General features: G+C 47.7%; 1 protein-coding gene across 1 annotated transcript in view; it reads right to left on the bottom strand.

Moving 5' to 3' along the window:
• The window catches only part of fam83c (family with sequence similarity 83 member C), a 38,371-nt gene that overhangs the window by 13,263 nt on the left and 2,387 nt on the right, over nt 1–22,721 (bottom strand). The window contains exons 2-3 of the mRNA XM_072515282.1: nt 18,295–18,462; nt 10,605–10,729 (exon numbers count right to left, since the gene is read on the bottom strand). Of these exons, the coding sequence (XP_072371383.1) occupies nt 10,605–10,729; nt 18,295–18,462 (293 nt within the window). The remainder of the gene's footprint in view (nt 1–10,604; nt 10,730–18,294; nt 18,463–22,721) is intronic.

The raw sequence follows: 22,721 nt of genomic DNA, 5'->3' as shown, positions 1-22,721 counted from the left end.
CCACCCTACTCACACCCGAAAATTGAAGCTGGGCAGGAAAAGGCCCTTAAGAGGCCATTAGGTTGTCACTTAAGGACCCTAATAGGTGAAAGGTTGGGTTTCCCGCCCGAGGCCCTACTGTGAAGTTGCGTCTGGGTTTGAGCGGCGAGGGTGGGAGTGGGGGGGCGCATGGAGAGTCCCGCCTTGGGGGTAGCATAACATTCTGTCCATAGTTTCCTGCTTTTTGTTTCGCTCCTTCCTTGAATAAAGGATACATTCACTATTTTCCAATCTGCTGGGACCTTTGAAGAATCTAGGGAATTTTAGAAAATTATAATCAATCAATGCATCTACTATCTCAGCAAAACGCGTGGGTGCAGGAGTGGGGGACCTGTCAACATGTAGTTCTAATATTTTTCTCAGTATTCTCTCCCTGGTTATTGTAATTGTTTTAATTTCCTCTCTCCTTTCACCTCTTGACTTACAAGTATTTCTGGGATGTTATTTGTATCTTTTACGGTGAAGGCAGATGCAAAATATCTGCTTCTGCCATTTTCTCGTTTCCCAGGAGGGCGGCACGGTAGCACAAGTGGTTAGCACTGTTGCTTCACAGCGTCAGGGACCCGGGTTCGATTCCCCGCTGGGTCACTGTCTGAGCGCAGTCTGCACGTTCTCCCCGTGTCTGCGTGGGTTCCTCCGGGTGCTCCGGTTTCCTCCCACAGTCCAAAGACGTGCTGTTAGGTGAATTGGACATTCTGAATTGTCCCTCCGTGTACCCGAACAGGTGCCGGAATGTAGCGATTAGGGGCTTTTCACAGTAACGTCATTGGTGTTAATGTAAGCCTACTTGTGACACTAATAAAGATTATTATTATTTCTCCAGACTCTTTCGAAAGGACCAACACACCCTTTAGTTATTCTTTTCCTTTTTATATACTTGTAGAAATGCTTAGGGCTGCATTTTCACAGGCACCGAGGTGTCTCCAACAGAACCAAGCGTGCGTGGGTTTCCTCCGGGTGCTCCGGTTTCCTCCCACAGTCCAAAGATGTGCAGGTTAGGTGAATTGGCCGTGCTAAATTGCCCTTAGTGTCCAAAATTGCCCTTAGTGTTGGGTGGGGTTACTGGGTTATGGGGATGGGGGTGGAGGTGTGGGCTTGAGTAGGGTGCTCTTTCCAAGAGCTGGTGCAGACTCGATGGGCCGAATGGCCTCCTTCTGCACTGTAAATTCTATGATTCTATGATCGATGATTCTATGAACATATTCCTTTCAAAGTGTGTTCCGCATCACAACAACTTACTGCGGAGGAACATTTCTCCTCATTATCTCAACCTAACCCCACCCCCACCCACCATTGCTTCCTCAAGTTGCACAACTGTACAGAATGCAAACTCCTGCACAATTTGGCCCCTTGTATTATACCGCATGCGTGCAAGAACATTTAAAGGACCTGTGCACTTAAGTGAATCAAACAACATTTGCACCACACAAGTGCCAGGCAATGACCATCTCTGATAAGAGAGAATCTAACCATCACCCATTGACATTCAATGGCATTACCATTGCTGAATTCCCCACAACCAACATCTTGGGGGCTGCCATTGAACAGAAACATAACTGGACTAACCATATTAATACTGTGGGCACAAGAGAAAGCCAGGATCTAGGAATCCAGCTGCAAGTAACTCACCTCCTGGCTCCCCAAAGCCTTTCCACCATCTACAAAGCACAAGTCAGGAGTGTGATGGAATACTCGCTATTTGCCTGGATGAGAGCAGCTCCACCAACACTTAGGAAGCTCGACACCATTCAGGACAAAGCAGCCCTGCTTGATTGGCAACCCATTCCCCACCTTCAACATCCCCTCCCTCCACCACTGATGCACAGTGGCAACAGGTTGTACCATCTAGAAGATGCTCTGCAGGGACTCACCAAGGCTCCTTTGACAGCACCTTCCAAACCCACAATCATTACCATCTAGAAGGGCAGATGGGAACTCCACCCCAGCTCCCCTCTAAGTCCCGTACCACCCTAACTTGGAAATATGCCGCCATTCCTTCACTGTCTCTGGGTTAAAATTCTGGAATTTCTTTCCGAACCGCACTGTTTGTGTGCCAACACCACATGGAATAGTGGTTCAGGAAGGCAGCTCACCACACCCTTCTCAAGGGCAATTAGGAATGGGCAATACACTCCTGGCTAGACAGCGACGCCCACATCCCCAAGAATGATTTTTTAGAAAGCTGCACAGCAAAAGAAATATGAGGATATGTTGTCCCCCGACCCCCACTGTTTATGTAAAGGTTCCCAAACAGCAAACCAGTGGTTATGCTAATTGAACAGCGAGCCAGATTTTGGGCAGTTCAAATCCTTCCGTGGCACTTTTGTAAAGCTGAACTTAATAAAGATGGCAATCTCTGGGTCACCACCAAAAACAAAATAAGGCCTGCAGCAAATTGATTCTCCTGCATTCTTCAAGGGAACATACCACTTTTAGTCTATTTGTGACCCCACCTGCCAACGGCACGTATAAAAACTGTATTTGTTCAATTCACCTCGCAAGTAAAATGAATGCAGATCAAGTCTGAATGTTCCGCCACTCTCATGGCAGATATGCAAATATGGTATCAGATTCCTTTGGCAGATTTCCAAGAACATGTCATTGAACATGCTATGAATCATTTGTTTCTTTTTGATGTACAAACAGGATGTATTCCCAGAATCAACTGAAAATGCCAAAACTGAGATTGATGGTGTCACGACACCCTGGCCCTGTGCACAGTCAATTCCAGCCCTACTTGACCCGGAGTCGCAACACAGGTGAAATTAGATTTTATTTTAAATACTCGAGATCTTTGGCAGAGCCCAAAACACTGGAGTCACCTGGTTTGTAACTTTAAAACGTAAGTGACCTTTCATTATGTACAGTTTTATAATTAAACAGACAGAAAATGTAATCAACTATCTAGTATCACTTACCCAACTTCCTCTTCCCAGCCCTAACTCACAGACACACAGGCGAAAGGGTGGTGGGAAGGGAGAAAAAAAATAAAAGGATAAGGATTTTTGATGCACTGGGATGACTTCCAGTCAATGTCTTTCTGAAGTTCAGGCTTTCGTTTCGATACTTCTTCCTTCTGGGCTCGAGGTGGTTTTCTCTGGCAAGGTTGTTGACTTTTTCAGCAGTCCCAGCATTATTTCAGGTTCATGGGCAGCACGGTGGCACAGTGGTTAGCACCGCCCCCCTCACAGCTCCAGGGACCCAGGTTCGATCCCAGACTTGGGTCACTGTCTATGCGGCGTCTGCACTTTCTCTCCATGTCTGCGTGGGTTTCCTCCGGGTGCTCCAGTTTCCTCCCACAGTCCAAAGATGTGCAGGTTAGGTGGATTGGCCGTGATAAATTGCCCCTCAGTGTCCAAAAGGTTGAGTGGGGTTACTGGGTTCCGAGGATAGGGTGAAGGCCTGGGCTTAAGTAGGTTGCACTTTTCAATGGCCAGTGCAAACTCAATGGGCTGAATGGCCTCCTTCTGCACTGTAAATTCAATGATTCTACGATTCACAGCAAAGATTGTGCCAGGCACGCAATGCTTTCAGAACAATTGAGCAGTTCTTTCACTTCAGAACGCGCGAGGGAGTGAGACTGAGACATAGAGATAGAGTTAGCGCTCCTTTCACTTCAGAACGCGCGAGGGAGTGAGACTGAGACATAGAGATAGAGTTAGCGCTCCTTTCACTTCAGAACGCGCGAGGGAGTGAGACTGAGACATAGAGATAGAGTTAGCGCTCCTTTCACTTCCAAGATCTAAACACTTCTGCCCAGTTCTCTGAGAAAGCATCACGCAGGAACTAATCACTTACTGTTGTCAGGCAGAACACTGTTCCTGACCAGCCCCATATTTGCCAGTTAACCACTTGAACCCATGCCCTCCAAAGTTGATTCCCAAGATCGACTTGGGTTTCTCCTCTCCAAAATACAAAACCTGGGAAACTATCCCTGCAAGCAGACTGGTTCACTTTTAATCTTCTGTTTAAAGGCGCATCCCGATTAGGAGTACACGGGTCAAAATAAACAAACTGGGAACAAAAGAAATAACAGGAAGGACTCTTACAATGGATCAGCGCCCCATGGATTTGGGTGGGAAGGTCAACCTTCAGCCTTCCCATCCAGAAGGTAGTTCAGGTGAAGACAGGGCTTGGGTACACCACTATTGGGTACGACCCACACACAGGCCCTTCCAGCCTCCAAACCCCCGACAAGATTCCAACTCTGCTGACTTGGAATCTAAGGCCAGGAGGCTGTGAGCCGCTGTGGTCTAAAGAAATGCACATTTGCCTTTTATACTGCAACTTTCACCTCTTCAGGATTTTTCAGAGTGCTTTACAATTAAGCGTAATAATAATAATCTTTAATAGTGTCTTACATTATTATTAGTAGGTTTACATTAAGACTGCAATGAAGTTACTGTGAAAAGCCCCTAGTCGCCACACTCTGGCGCCTGTTCGGGTACACAGAGAGAATTCAGAATGTCCAATTCACCTAACAAGCACGTATTTCGGGACTCGTGGGAGGAAATCGGAGCACCCGGAGGAAACCCACGGAGACACGGGGAGAATGGCAGACTCCACACAGATAGTGACCAAGCCGGGAATTGAACCCGGGACCCTGGCAGTGTGAAGCAACAGTGATAACCACTGTGCTACCGTGCCACACTTCTGAAGCATAGTCAGTCACCTGTGCAATGCAGGAAACCCAGAGATCAATTTGCACAATTAAATCCCACTGGCATTGTAATAATGGCCAGGTAATCTGTTCGAGCTGATGGTTGAATGATAAATATTGGCCAGGGCATGGAGGAGAACAAGGGCTGGATTTTCCGCTCCCTGACACCGAAATCGCGTTCGGCGACGGAGCGGAGAATCTGTTTTGCCCATTCGAGAGGGCAGATGGGGCAGATTAGTTTAAGGTTTCATTGCAAAGACAGCATTCCAGACAGTGCAGCCCTTTCTCAGTACTGCTCAGTTCTGCAGGGAATCATTCCCCAGTCTGCTCCTGTCCTTACCCAACATCCAGATTCCAATTGGGATCAGTGATTCCTGATGAAAGAACTCTGGCTGCTTCCGGCACAGGGCAAAACAAAAACGTTTAGAAAATACTGAATCATTTTTTAAAATAAAAATTGACTGCTGGCTTTGAAACTTCATCTGCTTCTTTTAAAATTCAATGGACCCCACAAGCCCGGAGTGTTTGCCCATGTGTTTGCTTTGTTTGGTCCCTTGTTCCGCACTGTAACCAATCACTGTATGTCGATGTACCATTTGTCAATGTTCTCTGTTGATTATTCTTTTTGTTTACCATGTACGTACTGTGTACGTTCCCTTGGCTGCAGAAAAATACTTTTCACTGCACTTCGGTATATGTGACAATAAATCAAATATAATCAAATCAAAATCAAATCAGTTACAAATGAAAATCACCCAAAATCTCCCCTTCCAATCAGCCAGTTTTACAGGTCAGTTGTTACCCCTGGCTACAGGTGTTTCAGGTAACGCAAGTGATTCTTTAAGGGTAACATTGTTTAATGCACACAGTATAACTGGCAGCTCCATCTGCCTCTCAACTACTGGGGCAAGATTTGTTGATATTCCGTGGCTTCTATTGCTTCTCATTGGTTCCCAGTGGCAGGATTGGTAACTAGAGGACATTGTAATCAAATTATGTGATATCAATGAGTGGAGAAAGAGAAAAGAGGAGAGGCTTTATATTTTGCAGTGAGTTATGATCAGGAACATTCAATCAAAAATCAGATTTAATATTTTTATGACTGAATAGTAACTTTCAAAGTGGACTTTGCATGATTTAAAGGGAACACTGCAGGACTGTGGAGGAAAGAGCGAATGGGAATGGGACTAACTGGATTGCTCCTTCAACGAGCTGGCATAGACACGATCGGCTGAATGGCCTCCCGTGCTAAAAGACTCTATGATTTGAAATCAATGAATAAAGTAAACTTAAAATAAAATCTGCCACCATGCTGGTTTTCTTCAAATAGGACAGGTTTAAATTTTGTTGCAGGAAACCGTGTACAGAGCTTACCTTTTATGGTTTTCCCCCCAGATACCATCAGGTCTGTTGTATATTTTTAGCCCTGTTGTTTTTGTAAATCTCATGATGTCTAGTGTTCCTTTTGTTTGGGTGGGAGGAAGGGTTCTGTTGCATATTTTTCATTACAACAAGGAACGCTGATGGGATCAGTGGAGATGATTGTCTGAGGATTAATGAGCGTGAAAGATTGAAGGAGGCAAGTCGACGCACATCACTGAACCCGAATCACCTGAGGGAAAGGACTTTGTCTCTGCAATCTGCCGATCACACAATACTGGGATCTCAGTAACTTTCCAGTTACGGAACCTGGCAAAGGATGTTGAACATTCAGCCTCTCAACTCTGCTCTGCCGTTCAATTTGACCAACTGTACCTTAAGTCCATCTACCCTCGCTTGCTGCTCAACACAGAGCCATCAACCTCAGTCTTGGCATTTTCAATTGATCCCCACCTGCCTTCTGACAGGAGTGTTTTTCAGACTAGTCCTCTCCTACAAAAAATGTAAATTAACCCTGGTGATATCCTCAACATTTGTTATTTTAAATAAAACAGTTTACTTTTCCTAGTACCTCATTTTAAAGAAGGATCATCCGGTGACAATGCTGACTGAAATTGGTCCTCACAGTTTTCTTTTAAATAACTACCCAGCGACACGGTAGCACGGTGGTTAGCACTGTTGCTTCACAGCGCCAGGGACCTGGGTTTGATTCCTGGCTTGGGTCACTGTGCGCAGTCTTCACGTTCTCTCGGTGTCTGTGTGGGTTTCCTCCGGGTGCTCCGGTTTCAAAGAACAAAGAAAAGTACAGCACAGGAACAGGCCCTTCGGCCCTCCAAGCCTGCGCCGACCATGCTGCCCGTCTAAACTAAAATCTTCTACACTTCCTGGGTCCGTATCCCTCTATTCCCATCCTATTCATGTATTTGTCAAGATGCCCCTTAAATGTCACTATCGTCCCTGCTTCCACCACCTCCTCCGGTAGCGCGTTCCAGGCACCCACTACCCTCTGCGTAAAACACATGCCTCATACATTTCCACTAAACCTTGCCCCTCGCACCTTAAACCTATGCCCCCCTAGTAATTGACCCCTCTACCCTGGGGAAAAGCCTCTGACTATCCACTCTGTCTATGCCCCTCATAATTTTGTAGACCTCTATCAGGTCGCCCCTCAACCTCCGTCGTTCCAGTGAGAACAAACCGAGTTTATTTAACCGCTCCTCATAGCTAATGCCCTCCAAACCAGGCAACATCCTGGTAAATCTCTTCTGCACCCTAAGTTTCTTCCTACAAGTCCCGAAAGATGTGCTTGTTAGGTAATTTGGACATTCTGAATTCTCCCTCTGTGTACCCGAACAGGCGCCGGAATGTGGCGACTCGGGGATTTTCACAGTAACTTCATTGCAGTGTTAATGTAAGCCTACTTGTGACAATAATAAAGATTATTATCCACTGATTTACAATTCAGCCTTCAGGCTGAAATAAATCTTACTTTTGCGCCTCTGTACAGTTCCCATTGAGTATTGTGACAAGGTGGCGATCAAGGGACTGCCTGTGATACATGATGAATTTAACAAATAAAAATATGCCCAAATTAGTTGCTGCTTTTGCTACATTCCAACGGGAAATTTAAAATGCTCGGGAAAGACTTTATATAAACACAAGGGACTGGATTCTCCGCACCGAAACCGCGTTCGGCGCGGGGGCGGACAATGGCCGTCAAACCGGAATGCTGGACCGGCGCCGCTCCCGAGATTCTCCGGGGAGATTCTCATGCGCGAACTACGTGGCGCGGGTAGTGGGTCATTGACAGAGGCGCGGGTAGGGGGCCATTGACAGAGGCCCCCGCGATTCTCCGCGCAAAACTGGCCGAGTTCCCGACGGCGTGGCTCTGACCACCTAACGGCCGTCGGGATTGTCGGGTGCCGGCTGTGGACTCATTCCACGCCCGCCCTGGTGGCGGGGCAGGGATATCGATCACTGGGGGGGGGGGGGGGGGTCTCATGGATGGCCAGGGAAACAATCGTGTGTCACGCGATATCGGGGAGGCCTACATTTATAGTGCCGCTTCGTGGTCCAAGTCCGCCATGTCCCCCGGGGCGGACGCTGCAGGTCGTCACTGTGCACACGCGTTGACTCCCGACAGGAAGTGCGGGGCCCGTATCCGCAGCCAGAGCTGCAACAAGCATTCGGGGCCTGCCAGCCTCCTGCAGGTAAGGACTTAAGGAAAGTCCAGAGTGAAACGCCAGCGTATCGATGCTGGTGTGGAGACATAGCCCCATTATTGGAGAATCCAACCCTCGTTCTTTCTTGCCTTACAATCACCAAGTGCTGAGGCCTCTCCTGAACCTCTTTCTCAGCCTCTCTTCATGCAAGTCCCCACTGCACATTGACATACACACTGGATAACAGGAACCCAAGATACAATTAGGAGCCGGAATTATGGATGATTTCCACTCTACTCACCTGCTCTGTCTTCACTAACTGAGAGTTGCCGAGACACTGAGATTAATTACAGAGCCCCGAGTGAAAATGATCAAAACAGCAGAGCCCATAATTTGTTTTCCAGTCTGTGTGGGGGAAATTGGCATTGCTGGAAAGGCCAGCATTTACCATCCATCCCGAATTGAGCATTGGATCTTCCCAGACTGGGAAATCCATTCAGCCATTTTGACCTCAGGGGGGGTTGGACAAGGTGCGACAAGAAATCTATTAATTCTACCAAAACGAACAGGATCGCTGGTTACAAAAACTCCCAAGGGAAGCTGTGCTCCCAATTGTGTCTCCTGGACAATATTGGGAATGTTGCCAAACAGCTTCAGCGGGGGAACGGTGGGGGAGGGGGGGGTTCTCATACATGGTCACACCCATCATCCCACAACTTAACCAGTGTCGACCTGCAATGACTGGTCAGTGGGCCAACAGCAAAGGAAAGGACTCCAAATTCAACAACTTTACTGCTCCAATTACATGTGTTGCTTTTAAAAAATTAAATGTCAACAGATGCCAATTGAAGCCTAATGCTTATTCCCTCTCCCACTCTTGGTAACTTTGTTGAATTCATTTCTTGGAAGGACGTCAATATCACTCCTGACACTTCCCCATATAGAGCGCAGAGCCAATGCTGATCTCAAATCTTACCCGAATGGGAGGCAGGGAAGAGGAAACTGATGAGGAATGTATATCAGATGAAATAAATGTGTTGATCGAAGATTGAGACTGAGCCTCACTGTTGGAGCTAATGATGGTTTCACAACAATATTTAACAACTTACATTTATATAGCATCTTCAATATAGTAAAACATCACAAAACAAAACTCAGATAATTGATACTCGATAGAATCCCTACAGTGCAAAAGGAGGCCATTCAAACGGGGCAGCACGGTAGCATGGTGGTTAGCACAATTGCTTCACAGCTCCAGCGTCCCTGGTTCGATTCTGGCTTGGGTCACTGTCTGTGCGGAGTCTGCACTTCCTCCCCGTGTGTGCGTGGGTTTCCTCCGGGTGCTCCGGTTTCCTCCCACAGTCCAAAGATGTGCAGGTTAGGTGGATTGGCCGTGATAAATTGCCCTTAGTGTCCAAAATTGCCCTTAGGGTTGGGTGGGGTTACTGGGTTATGGGGATAGGGTGAAGGTGTTGACCTTGGGTAGGGTGCTCTTTCCAAGAGCCGGTGCAGACTCGATGGGCCGAATGGCCTCCTTCTGCACTGTAAATTCTATGATGAGCACTCTACCATGGCCAACTCACCCCATTTTTTCCCTGTAACCACGCACATTGAACATGGCGAATCCATCTAACCTGGACATCCCTGGACTGTGGGAGGAAACCGGAACACCCGGAGGAAACCCATGCCGACAAGCGGAGAATGTGAAAACTCCACACAGACAGTCACCCAAAGCCTGAATCGAACTCGGGTCCCTGGCACCGGGAGGGGACTTTGGACAAGTGACTAAAGCGTGGGTCAATGAGGTAGGTTTTAGGGCGTGCCTTGAAGAAGAGAGAGGCATAGAGGTTTAGGTAGGGAATTCCACAGTTTCGGGCCCAGGCAGCTGAAGGCTGCCCCAGTGGTGGAGCAAATCAAGTGAGGGATGCACAAGAGCCCCGAGTTGGAGGGATGTGGTTCTGAGGGGGATGTAAGGCTGGAGGAGGCTACAGAGAGTGGGAGGAGTGAGACCACAGAGATATTTGAAGATAATGAAGAGAATCTATTTTTAAAAATTGAGGCATTGGTTGACCAGAAACTAATGTAGGTCATTGAGCAGAGGGGTGAACAGGTCATGGTGAGAGTTGGGACATGGTGAACAGAGATTTGGATCAGCTGTGTTTTCTGAAGAATGGAAGGTGCGAAGCTGGACAAGAGAGCACTGGGACAGTTCAGGGTGTGTTTGGATGGTTAGAGCCTGAAAATGAAGGCATGAGAGACATGTTAAAATGTTGGAAGTTGGGGAGAAGGCTTGGAGGGGTAGACCAGGTAATAGTTTGGTAACAATTGAAATAATTAGTGTAAATCACATTCTCATTGTTTACCTGTATGAACCTGCCATCACCTGCTCCAGGTCAATGATCATGAACTTCTCCAGCACCTGACCATTAAACTTCTTCCCAGACTTTGTACAGTAAGTGTCTCCCATCACACTCCTGATCCGCATGTTCTAGGAGGGAAAAAAACTACAGTCATTTTACTGAGAATTTGGGAATGTGAGAGAGAGGGATTACTTGGACAGTAAAATCAGGATCCAGTGCTGAGAATGTTACAAGTTACAGAGGGACATAGATGAGCTGCAGCGCTGGGCTGAGAGGTGGCAAACGGAGTTTAGTACAGAAAAGTGTGAGGTGATTCATTTTGGAAGGAATAACAGGAAGACAGAGTACTGGGCTAATGGTAAGATTCTTGGCAGTGTGGATGAGCAGAGAGATCTCAGTGTCCATGTACATAGATCCCTGAAAGTTGCCACCCAGGTTGAGAGGGTTATTAAGAAGGCGTATGGTGTGTTAGCTTTTATTGGTAGAGGGATTGAGTTTCGGAGCCATGAGGTCATATTGCAGCTATACAAAACTGGTGCGGCCGCTTTTGGAGTACTGCGTGCAATTCTGGTCGCCGCATTATAGGAAGGATGTGGAAGCATTGGAAAGGGTGCAGAGGAGATTTACCAGAATGTTGCCTGGTATGGAGGGAAGATCTTATGAGGAACGGCTGAGGGACTTGAGGCTGTTTTCGTTAAAGAGAAGAAGGGTAAGAGGTGACTTAATTGAGGCATACAAGATGATCAGAGGATTGGATAGGGTGGACAGTGAGAGCCTTTTTCCTCGGATGGTGATGTCTCGCACGAGGGGACATAGCTTTAAATTGAGGGGAGATAGATATAGGACAGATGTCAGAGGTAGGTTCTTTACTCAGAGAGTAGTAAGGGCGTGGAATGCCCTACCTGCAACAGTAGTGGACTCGCCAACACTAAGGGCATTCAAATGGTCATTGGATAGACATATGGATGATAAGGGAATAGTGTAGATGGGCTTTAGAGTGGTTTCACAGGTCGGCGCAACATCGAGGGCTGAAGGGCCTGTACTGCACTGTAATGTTCTATGTATGTCTATGTTAACTTTAACTAAGAATAATGCAGATTGACATTGTCTGGTACAGCGTGGGGTCAGCATGAGTTCATATCATTGCTGGAATGAAGAAATGCATTGAGATGGGTCTGGGTCCGATCAGTACCAGTGACAATTTCGCTTTTGCAATGATGTGCATTATACAACAATTTCATTTATACAGCAGCTTTAACATAGTTTTTTTTAAAAATAATATTTTATTGAAAATTTTTGGTCAACCAACACAGTACATTGTGCATCCTTTACACAACATTGTAACAATACAGATAATAATGACCTTTTTTAAATTTAAACAAAAACAACAACAAATAAATAAATATTAAATAACAAAAAATAAAAACTAGCCCTAATTGGCAACTGCCTTGTCTCAGGCCACACACCCCCCCATCCCCCCCCATCCCTCCCCCCCCCCCCCCCCCCCCCAAGTCCTGGGCCGCTGCTGCTGCCTTCTTTGTTCTCCCCTATCTATCTTTCCGCAAGATATTCGACGAACGGTTGCCACCGCCTAGTAAACCCTTGAGCCGACCCCCTTAGGACGAACTTAATCCGCTCTAACTTTATGAACCCCGCCATATCATTTATCCAGGTCTCCACCCCCGGGGGCTTGGCTTCTTTCCACATTAGCAATATTCTGCGCCGGGCTACTAGGGACGCAAAGGCCAAAACATCGGCCTCTTTTGCCTCCTGCACTCCCGGCTCTTGTGCAACCCCAAATATAGCCAACCCCCAGCTTGGTTCGACCCGGACTCCTACTACTTTCGAAAGCACCTTTGTCACCCCCATCCAAAACCCCTGTAGTGCCGGGCATGACCAAAACATATGGGTATGATTCGCTGGGCTTCTCGAGCACCTCGCACACCTATCCTCCACCCCAAAAAATTTACTGAGCCGTGTTCCAGTCATATGTGCCCTGTGTAATACCTTAAACTGAATCAGGCTTAGCCTGGCGCACGAGGACGACGAGTTTACCCTGTTTAGGGCATCTGCCCACATCCCCTCCTCAATCTCCTCCCCTAGCTCTTCTTCCCATTTCCCTTTTAGTTCGTCCATCATAGTCTCCCCTTCGTCTCTCATTTCCCTATATATATCCGACACCTTACCGTCCCCCACCCATTTCTTTGAGATGACTCTGTCCTGCACCTCTTGTGTCGGGGGCTGCGGGAATTCCCTCACCTGTTGCCTCGCAAAAGCCCTCAATTGCATGTACCTGAATGCATTCCCTTGGGGCAACCCATATTTCTCGGTCAGCGCTCCCAGACTCGCAAACTTCCCATCCACAAATAGATCTTTCAATTGCGTTATACCTGCTCTTTGCCACATTCCATATCCCCCATCCATTCCCCCCGGGGCAAACCTATGGTTGTTTCTTATCGGGGACCCCCCCAGTGCTCCGGTCTTTCCTCTATGTCGTCTCCACTGTCCCCAAATCTTCAGTGTAGCTACCACCACCGGACTCGTGGTATAGTTCCTTGGTGAGAACGGCAATGGGGCTGTCACCATAGCCTGCAGGCTGGTCCCCCTACAGGACGCCCTCTCTAATCTCTTCCACGCCGCTCCTTCCTCCTCTCCCATCCACTTACTCACCATTGAAATATTAGCGGCCCAATAATACTCACTTAGGCTCGGTAGTGCCAGCCCCCCCCTATCCCTACTACGCTGTAAGAATCCCTTCCTCACTCTCGGAGTCTTCCCGGCCCAAACAAAACCCATGATACTCTTTTCTATCCTTTTGAAAAAAGCCTTCGTGATCACCACCGGGAGACACTGAAACACAAAGAAGAATCTCGGGAGGACCACCATCTTAACCGCCTGCACCCTCCCTGCCATTGACAATGCTACCATATCCCATCTCTTGAAATCTTCCTCCATCTGTTCCACCAACCGCGTCAAATTTAGCCTGTGCAATGTGCCCCAATTCTTAGCTATCTGGATCCCCAGGTAACGAAAGTCTCTGTTACCTTCCTCAACGGTAGGTCTTCTATTTCTCTACTCTGCTCCCCTGGATGCACCACAAACAGCTCACTCTTCCCCATGTTCAATTTATACCCTGAAAAATCCCCAAACTCCCCAAGTATCCGCATTATTTCTGGCATCCCCTCCGCTGGATCCGCCACATATAGTAGCAGATCATCCGCATATAAAGATACCCGGTGTTCTTCTCCTCCCCTAAGTATTCCCCTCCATCCCTTGGAACCTCTCAGCGCTATCGCCAGGGGCTCAATCGCCAGTGCAAACAGTAATGGGGACAGAGGACATCCCTGCCTTGTCCCTCTATGGAGCCGAAAATATGCCGATCCCCGTCCATTCGTGACCACACTCGCCACTGGGGCCCTATACAACAGCTGCACCCATCTAACATACCCCTCTCCGAACCCAAATCTCCTCAACACCTCCCACAGATAATCCCACTCCACTCTATCAAATGCTTTCTCGGCATCCATCGCCACTACTATCTCCGTTTCACCCTCTGGTGGGGCCATCATCATTACCCCTAGCAACCTCCGTATGTTCGTGTTCAACTGTCTCCCCTTCACAAACCCAGTTTGGTCCTCATGAACCACCCCCGGGACACATTCCTCTATTCTCATTGCCATTACCTTGGCCAATACCTTGGCATCTACATTGAGGAGGGAGATTGGTCTGTAGGACCCGCATTGTAGCGGATCCTTTTCCTTCTTTAAAAGAAGCGATATCGTTGCTTCTGACATAGTCGGGGGCAGTTGTCCCCTTTCCTTTGCCTCGTTAAAGGTCCTCGTCAGTAGCGGGGCGAGCAAGTCCAAATATTTTCTGTAAAATTCAACTGGGAATCCATCCGGTCCCGGGGCCTTTCCCGTCTGCATGTTCCTAATTCCTTTCACCACTTCTTCTACCGTGATCTGTGCTCCCAATCCCATCCTTTCCTGCTCTTCCACCTTGGGAATTTCCAGCCGATCCAAAAACTCCATCATTCTCTCCCTCCCATCCGGGGGTTGAGCTTCATACAATTTTTTATAAAATGTCTTAAACACTTCATTCACTCTCTCCGCTCCCCGCTCCGTCTCTCCATCTTCGTCTCTCACCCCCCCTATTTCCCTCGCTGCTCCCCTTTTCCTCAATTGGTGTGCCAGCAATCTGCTCGCCTTCTCTCCATATTCATACTGTACACCCTGTGCCTTCCTCCATTGTGCCTCTGCAGTGCCTGTGGTCAGCAAGTCAAATTCCACATGCAGCCTTTGCCTTTCCCTATACAGTCCCTCCTCCGGTGCTTCCGCATACTGTCTGTCCACCCTCAAAAGTTCTTGCAACAACCGCTCCCGTTCCTTACTCTCCTGCTTCCCTTTATGTGTCCTTATTGATATCAGCTCCCCCCTAACCACCGCCTTCAACGCCTCCCAGACCACTCCCACCTGAACCTCCCCATTATCATTGAGTTCCAAGTACTTTTCAATGCATCCCCTCACCCTTAAGCACACCCCCTCATCCGCCATTAGTCCCATGTCCATTCTCCAGGGTGGACGCCCTCTTGTTTCCTCCCCTATCTCCAAGTCTACCCAGTGTGGGGCATGATCCGAAATGGCTATAGCCGTATATTCCGTTCCCCTCACCCTCGGGATCAATGCCCTACCCAACACAAAAAAGTCTATGCGTGAATAGACTTTATGGACATAGGAGAAAAACGAGAACTCCTTACTCCTAGGTCTACTGAATCTCCACGGGTCCACCCCTCCCATCTGCTCCATAAAATCCTTAAGCACCTTGGCTGCTGCCGGCCTCCTACCAGTCCTGGACTTCGACCTATCCAGCCTTGGTTCCAACACCGTGTTAAAGTCTCCCCCCATTATCAGCTTTCCGGTCTCTAGGTCTGGGATGCGTCCTAGCATTCGCCTCATAAAATTGGCATCGTCCCAATTCGGGGCATACACGTTTACCAACACCACCATCTCTCCCTGTAATTTGCCACTCACCATCACGTATCTGCCCCCGTTATCCGCCACTATAGTCTTTGCCTCGAACATTACCCGCTTCCCCACTAATATAGCCACCCCCCTGTTTTTCGCATCCAGCCCCGAATGGAACACCTGCCCTACCCATCCTTTGCGCAACCTAACCTGATCTATCAGTTTCAGGTGCGTTTCCTGTAACATGACCACATCTGCTTTAAGTTTCTTAAGGTGTGCGAGTACTCGTGCCCTCTTTATCGGCCCGTTAAGCCCCCTCACGTTCCACGTGATCAGCCGAGTTGGGGGGCTTCCCACCCCACCCCCTTGCCGGTTAGCCATCATCTTTTTCCAGCTTCTCGCCCAGTTCCCACGCAGCTGTATTTCTCCCAGACGGTGCCCCCCCCGCCCATCCTTTCCCGTACCCACTCCCCCCTTTCCCCAGCAGCAGCAACCCAGTAATTCCCCCCTCCCCCCCCCCCCCCCCGCTAGACCCCCCGCTAGCGTAATTACTCCCCCCATGTTGCTCCCAGAAGTCAGCAAACTCTGGCTGACCTCGGCTTCCCCCCGTGATCACGGCTCGCCCCGTGCGGCGCCCCCTCCTTCCTGCTTCTCTATTCCCGCCATAATTATCATAGCGCGGGAACCAAGCCCGCGCCTCTCCCTCGGCCCCGCCTCCCATGGCCAACGCCCCATCTCCTCTCCCTCCCCACCTCCCCCCATCACCACCTGTGGGAGAAAGAAAAGTTACCATACCGCAGGATTAATCATACAATCCCTCTTCGCCCCCCCCCCACTCGTCCCACCACTTTGTCCAAACGTTCATTTTCGTAGTCCAATCATTCCAATTTTTCTTCTACAATAAAAGTCCACGCTTCATCCGCCGTCTCAAAGTAGTGGTGCCTCCCTTGATATGTGACCCACAGTCTTGCCGGTTGCAGCATTCCAAACTTTATCTTTTTTTTGTGAAGTACCGCTTTGGCCCGATTAAAGCTCGCCCTCCTTCTCGCCACCTCCGCACTCCAATCTTGATAGACGCGGATCACCGCGTTCTCCCATTTACTACACCGAGTTTTCTTCGCCCATCTAAGGACCATTTCTCTATCCTTAAAACGGAGAAATCTCACCACTATGGCTCTGGGAGCTTCTCCTGCTCTCGATCCTCGCACCATAACTTGGTATGCTCCCTCTACCTCCAACGGACCCGTCGGGGCCTCCACTCCCATTAACGAGTGCAGCATCGTGCTCACATATGCCCCGACGTCCGCCCCCTCCACACCTTCAGGAAGGCCAAGAATCCTCAAGTTGTTCCTCCTTGCGTTATTTTCCAGTGCCTCCAACCTCTCCACAGATCGTTTCTGGTGTGCCTCCTGTATCTCTGACTTCACCACCAGACCCTGTATATCGTTTTCATTCTCTGCTGCTTTCGCCTTCACGACCCGAAGCTCCTGCTCCTGGGTCTTTTGTTCCTCTTTCAGCCCTTCAATCGCCTGTAATATCGGGGCCAACAATTCTTTCTTCATTTCCTTTTTTATCTCCTCCACGCAGCGTTTCAAAAACTCTTGTTGTTCAGGGCCTCATATGAAACTGCCACCTTCCGACGCCATCTTGGTTTCTGCTTGCCTTCCTTGCCGTTGTTCCAAAGGATCCGCTGCAATCCGGCCACTTTCCTCGCCTTTTTCCATCCGTGTCCAGGGGGAACACCCTTCTGGTTTACCGCACGGTGTTTTCAGCCGTTAAAATTGCCGTTGGGGCTCCTATCAAGAGCCCAAAAGTCCGTTTCACAGGGAGCTGCCGAAACGTGGGACTCAGCTGGTCATCGCCGCACCCGGAAGTCAGCTTTAACATAGTTAAACGTCCCAAGCCACCTCACAGGTGAGTTATCAAACAAAATTTCACATCAGGAGATATTAGACCAGATGCCAAAGAGGTGGGGTTTAAGGAGAATCTTCAAGGCAGAAATAGAGTTGGAAATGTTTAGGGAAGGAATTCTGACACCGAAATGACTGTGGCCCAGTTTTGAGAGCGGGTGGACAACCTTTACAAAAATGTAATTCATTCCAAGAGCCGTGCAGGCACACCAAAGGTTCATGAAAAATGTTTTCTACTTAAAACCTTGTTCCAAAGGTTTTGATGTATAAACATCACAGTCTAAATTTACCCAAAGCAATGGGTTTCCTAATCATCCATCTGAATGACCAAACACAAAATGCTCAATGTCCACAGCACCAAGGAGCATCAGATGCCAGCTCCCCAGAGGAACAGCACCTTGCTGAGTATTGGCTTCACTGCAACCCTGGCTTTTAGTTTGTAATATGGGTGGAACTCCTGGGCGACATATTGAATGTGATAGAAACCAGTTTAACTGGGGCACGTGTTCCTTGTGCTGCTCCCATGTCAAGGGGAAACGTAACTTCCCCCCCTACATTGTGTCTTGCTGTGCGGAAGGCACAGGGTCATCATAAGGCAGAAGACACGGAAAGGAATCCACTGAAAGTGAGAATGAGGGAAAGAGTTACTCAAAGATAAGGAAACATCTATTCTTTTCCACAATTAATGGTTTCACAAAATCATAGAAATTCAAGGTTATAACATCTCCGAGGTCTAAGCCCTAATATAAAAGAATCTGACATTTTTGAAAGACCACCGTGATCTGTCAACATGACATAATATAAGCCAGAGATACTTACATCAGTGAGATCTCTTTGGATGTCAAGCTCATCGCACATCACCATAAAATGCTCCAGGTTGCTCTCATCCAGAAGCAGGTACACAGGGATTCGTCGTTTATTAGAAGCTTCCAACAAGTCACAAAATATGTCAATGTCAGTGAACAGATCCATCACAATTGCAATGAGCTGCATTAGAAAGAGGACATGAATGATAGAGATATTGATTCCAATCTTATTCATTCTGCTTTTTGCAAAACAAACTACCAAACGACACACTGGCTGCAAAATAGAAAAAATCAATCAATCATTGTCTGCCACATGGAGGGGCGTCCAACATTGGAACTGTTGAAGAGTTACAAAGGCCAGAGGGACTGTCGGTAGACAATTAGCCTGTACAAAAGCAACTCTTGTGGAATAAACAGCAACTATTTCAAACTGATGGAGGTGAATGATGGGGAAAAGTTGCACCGTCTGTCTAGAGAATTTTACTTGCAAGGCAGCAGATAGGATCGCAGAATGTGGATCGCAGAATGTCACAACACCAAAACTGGCCATTGTGCCCGTCAAGGCTGGGCCCGCCCGTTTGGTCACATGAGCCGTCGTGCTCCATTGCATTGCTCTGAAGTGTCATTCGGTCTCGAAACGTTAATTCTGTTTCTCTCTCCGCAGATGCTGCCAAACCTGCTGAGCTTGTGTTTTGGGTTCAGATTACCAGCATCCGCGGTATTTTGCTTTCATTTTAGTGCTCCATTGCTGCCCTTTTGCTGTAATATACAAGAGCTGGTTTAGCTCAGTGGGCTAGACAACTGGTTTGTAATGCAGAACAAGGCCAGCAGCGCGGGTTCAATTCCCATACCAGCTTACCCGAACAGGAGCCAGAATGTGGCGATTAGGGGTTTTTCACAGTAACTTCATACTTGTGACAATAAACGATTATTATTATTATTCCTCCATTCCAAGCAATTATCTCATTCCCTTAATTAGGATACAAGAACAGTGTCTCAATAATGCCTGGTGGCAGAGGGTTCCACAGTTTAACCACTTTCTGCAGACAGATTTTTTAATAACCTCCCACCTAATATTTTGATGACCATCTATCTTCTCATTTCTGCTGTGTCTGCTGCTGAGACCATCAGCCATGCCTTTCTCACCTCCCGTCTCGGCTAATCCAGTGTCCCTGTGGGTGGCCTCCCAGCACCCACACTTTGTAAAAGTCATCTCACCCTAAGCCCTGCTGCCAGTCTCCGATTGTTGGACCACCAGCCCGGTCCTTACTTAACTGCGCTCGCTCCTCACTCCTCAACACTGGCCCCTCGCTCCTCAAATTTAAAATTGATCACTTTATGATTCTGGTTCAAATGTTTCATGGCCTCACCCCTCCCTATTCCTTTTTTTAAAAAAATGTTTTTATTCAAAAATTTTCAATAATCTTTACTACAAAAGAAAAGAGAATGCAAAGAGAACAAAACAATATGCCAACAAAAACAACTTAACCCTCTAACAAATTAACACGTCTCCCTATTCCTAACATACCCCAGCCGTGATACCCACCCTAACCCTAACCCACCAAACCGCTGGCGCCTCGGATTGTGGTCTATTATGTAACCCCTCCTTGAGTCACTCCAACATTGGCAGGCGTGCTTCAGTCATCAAGACCCACACTCTGGAATTCCCTCCCCAAATCTCTTCAGCTCATCTTCATCAAGGTCTTACTTGAAACCCACCACTGGCCAACTATTAAGTTTCCCTCCCCTCCCTATTCCCTTTGCCCGGAATTCACCTTTCCTTCTACCTCTATATCTATAAAAGACTATATCTATGTCTTGGGAATTTGACTTATTATGTTAAAGATATTTGTTGCCAGTGAAAAAGATCTATTATTTGCTCTATCATAACTTGAAGATGTCAATTAGGTCAATGTGAACCTGACACATATTGGTTCTGGAAATGAAGGCATTGTCCTCATTAAGCAGTCCCCGGTTAAATGGCTCACAGTTTCCTTACACGGCAGCACTTCCTTGACCTCAATCAAATTTTAGCAAAGTACCATTGCATTGAAGCAGTACATGCCACATTTGTTCTTATACATTTCCCACACTGATCATTCTGTGACCTTGCCAATATTGCCAACTGGTGCTCAATGAGGGATGGTTCTATGTCAAGTGACTTCAGTTATACAGCCTCTTTCACCAGGAAGTCATCAGCTCGACTCAAATTACTGCCTTCTGAACAAATATTCCATTGTGTGTTTCCATCCCACTGGACCGCCCCATGTATAAGGTAACAAAAATGATCATGAGCAATAAACTTTGAAATAAAAGTGAACTTTGTAGAAATTCAACTGATTGAAAGCTGATCAGATTTGCAGAGTATCTCAAAACAATCTGTTATAGTAACATTTGTCCGTGGGAGGCACGGTGGGGCAGCGGTTAGCACGGCTGCCTCACGGCGCTGAGGACCCGGGTTCGATCCCGGCCCTGGATCACTGTCCGTGTGGAGTTTGCACATTCTCCCCGTGTTTGCGTGGGTCTCATTCCCACAAACCCAAAGATGTGCAGGGTAGGTGGATTGGCCACGCTAAATTATTCCCTTAATTGGAAAAGAATAATTGGGTACGTTAAATTTATATTAAAAAAAACCAAAAATAGTAAAATTTGTCCAAAGAGTGAAGGCATTTTAAGAATTATCAGGAAGTTTCTGGATAGGCTGAATTCTTAGAATAGTTGACTTGGAAATCAGACTGTGCCCATTTTTGGACATGCTGGAGGGCACAGTGTATGATCGCTGTGGCTGGAAGTCCAATACTTAACCTCAGTTCCAGAGAGGGCAAACTGCAGAACTGAGGGTGAAGCAGAACTGAAGATGGTCTCAGTAAGAAAGAGGAGGATCTCCAGGAAGTGAAGAGCTCGCTGTCTTGGAATTCGCTAAGATTTTCCTCAAAATCCAAAATGAATCTTGGAAAGAGCAAGGATGTATTACTTGGGAACTGGGCCAATCAATTCCTTGATTTCTTCACCATCGTGTCAGGCTACCTGAAGGTTCTGGGATATGGTTCAGAGGGGCCGGGGCATGTGCCAAACTCTGGGATGAATGAACAGCCAGGCTCAAACCAAAGCTGGGCATGTGGGAGCAATAATTCTGCTCCATCGTGGGTAAGGACCTGGTCATCAGGTGTGAGGTGTCCTCATGTCTCGGTCCTGGGGTTGCAAGGGATATATCTGGTCGCTGTGCTACAGAAAGCACCATTTGGCTGGACTGACATCATCGAGATGTTTGTGCAGGAAAGCACCATTGACCACCAGCCCATCAGGCAGTGGTCCGCACATAATGGTCTTGAGGCCCTGCAGGAAAAGTAAATCGAGGATCCCGTCGTGTGGTTCCCCGACCAGACTCTCATTTGATAGAACACCTCATCGCCAGAACACCTCATCGCCAGAACTTTCAAACAAGCATCAAGACAGCATTTGGCTTTTGTGAGGTTGCCTCTCCCCATCAGATTCTTCAGTCGCATATGGAATCTCAGCATCGCCACTGCATGTGGAGGGGAAAGAGGCCCTCATTCAGCGTCTCTGGGATGAATCATTGGGAATAAAGTTCTGGAAAGAGATGGAATGCCTTGAGTTCAGGTTCACCCTGAACAGCTCCAGAATAACAGCCTCCTGTACTCTATGGCTGTTCCCAGGGAAACACACCAGGAATAACATCAACTACTGATGGAGCACATCAATTTGGCGAAAGATGCTCTTTGGTCGGTCTTAAATTTGTTCGTCTTTCAGTGCGAGGGGCAACTGAGTGCTTTCCAGGACTATGTGCTGAAGGAGGGACAGAATTGGGGGCAGCCACTGCAAAGGCTCAATGGGGAAAGGCCACAGTCTCGAGTTCTCCTACCATAATACATTCAGAAACAGTGACCATGAAGGAAATCTGCCATCCTTAACCTGGCCTGGCCTACACGTGACTCCTGGCCCATAGCAATATGGTTGGTTTTTCAGCGCCGCTCTGAAATGGCCCAGTAAGCCACTCAGTTCAAGGACAATTAGGGTTGAGCAACAAATGTTGACCTTGCCAGTGACACCCGAATCCTGTGAAAGAATAAAGAAAGATACCAAAGAACTGGAACCGGAGTAAAACTGCACGGGCTGTAACGTAGATGGAAATGTAGCTATAGTCTGCGTCTAAGTGGACTGAGACAGCCTGGAGTACACTTTCTGTCCTGTAACACTCAACTTGTGTTGTAAAGTACCTTTAAAAATATACAAATAAAATCTAATTGGGATACAGAGTGAAGAGGGGGAGTGTGTAGGTAGTCAGGCTGAGGAGCTGGGCTATCGAGTTGGAAAGGAGGGATGGTGGAAAATGAGGGGGGGGATACTCAGCGGCAACAGGCGTTTTACAGGTGATTGGGAATGCCCCGCCCCCCTGCCCCGGGTCCCACGTCCTGGCTA

Source organism: Scyliorhinus torazame, chromosome 8 (genome assembly GCF_047496885.1).
Source record: "Scyliorhinus torazame isolate Kashiwa2021f chromosome 8, sScyTor2.1, whole genome shotgun sequence".
In the NCBI taxonomy this organism is placed as follows: Eukaryota; Metazoa; Chordata; class Chondrichthyes; order Carcharhiniformes; family Scyliorhinidae; genus Scyliorhinus; species Scyliorhinus torazame.
This window is presented reverse-complemented; position numbering and strand designations above follow the sequence as displayed.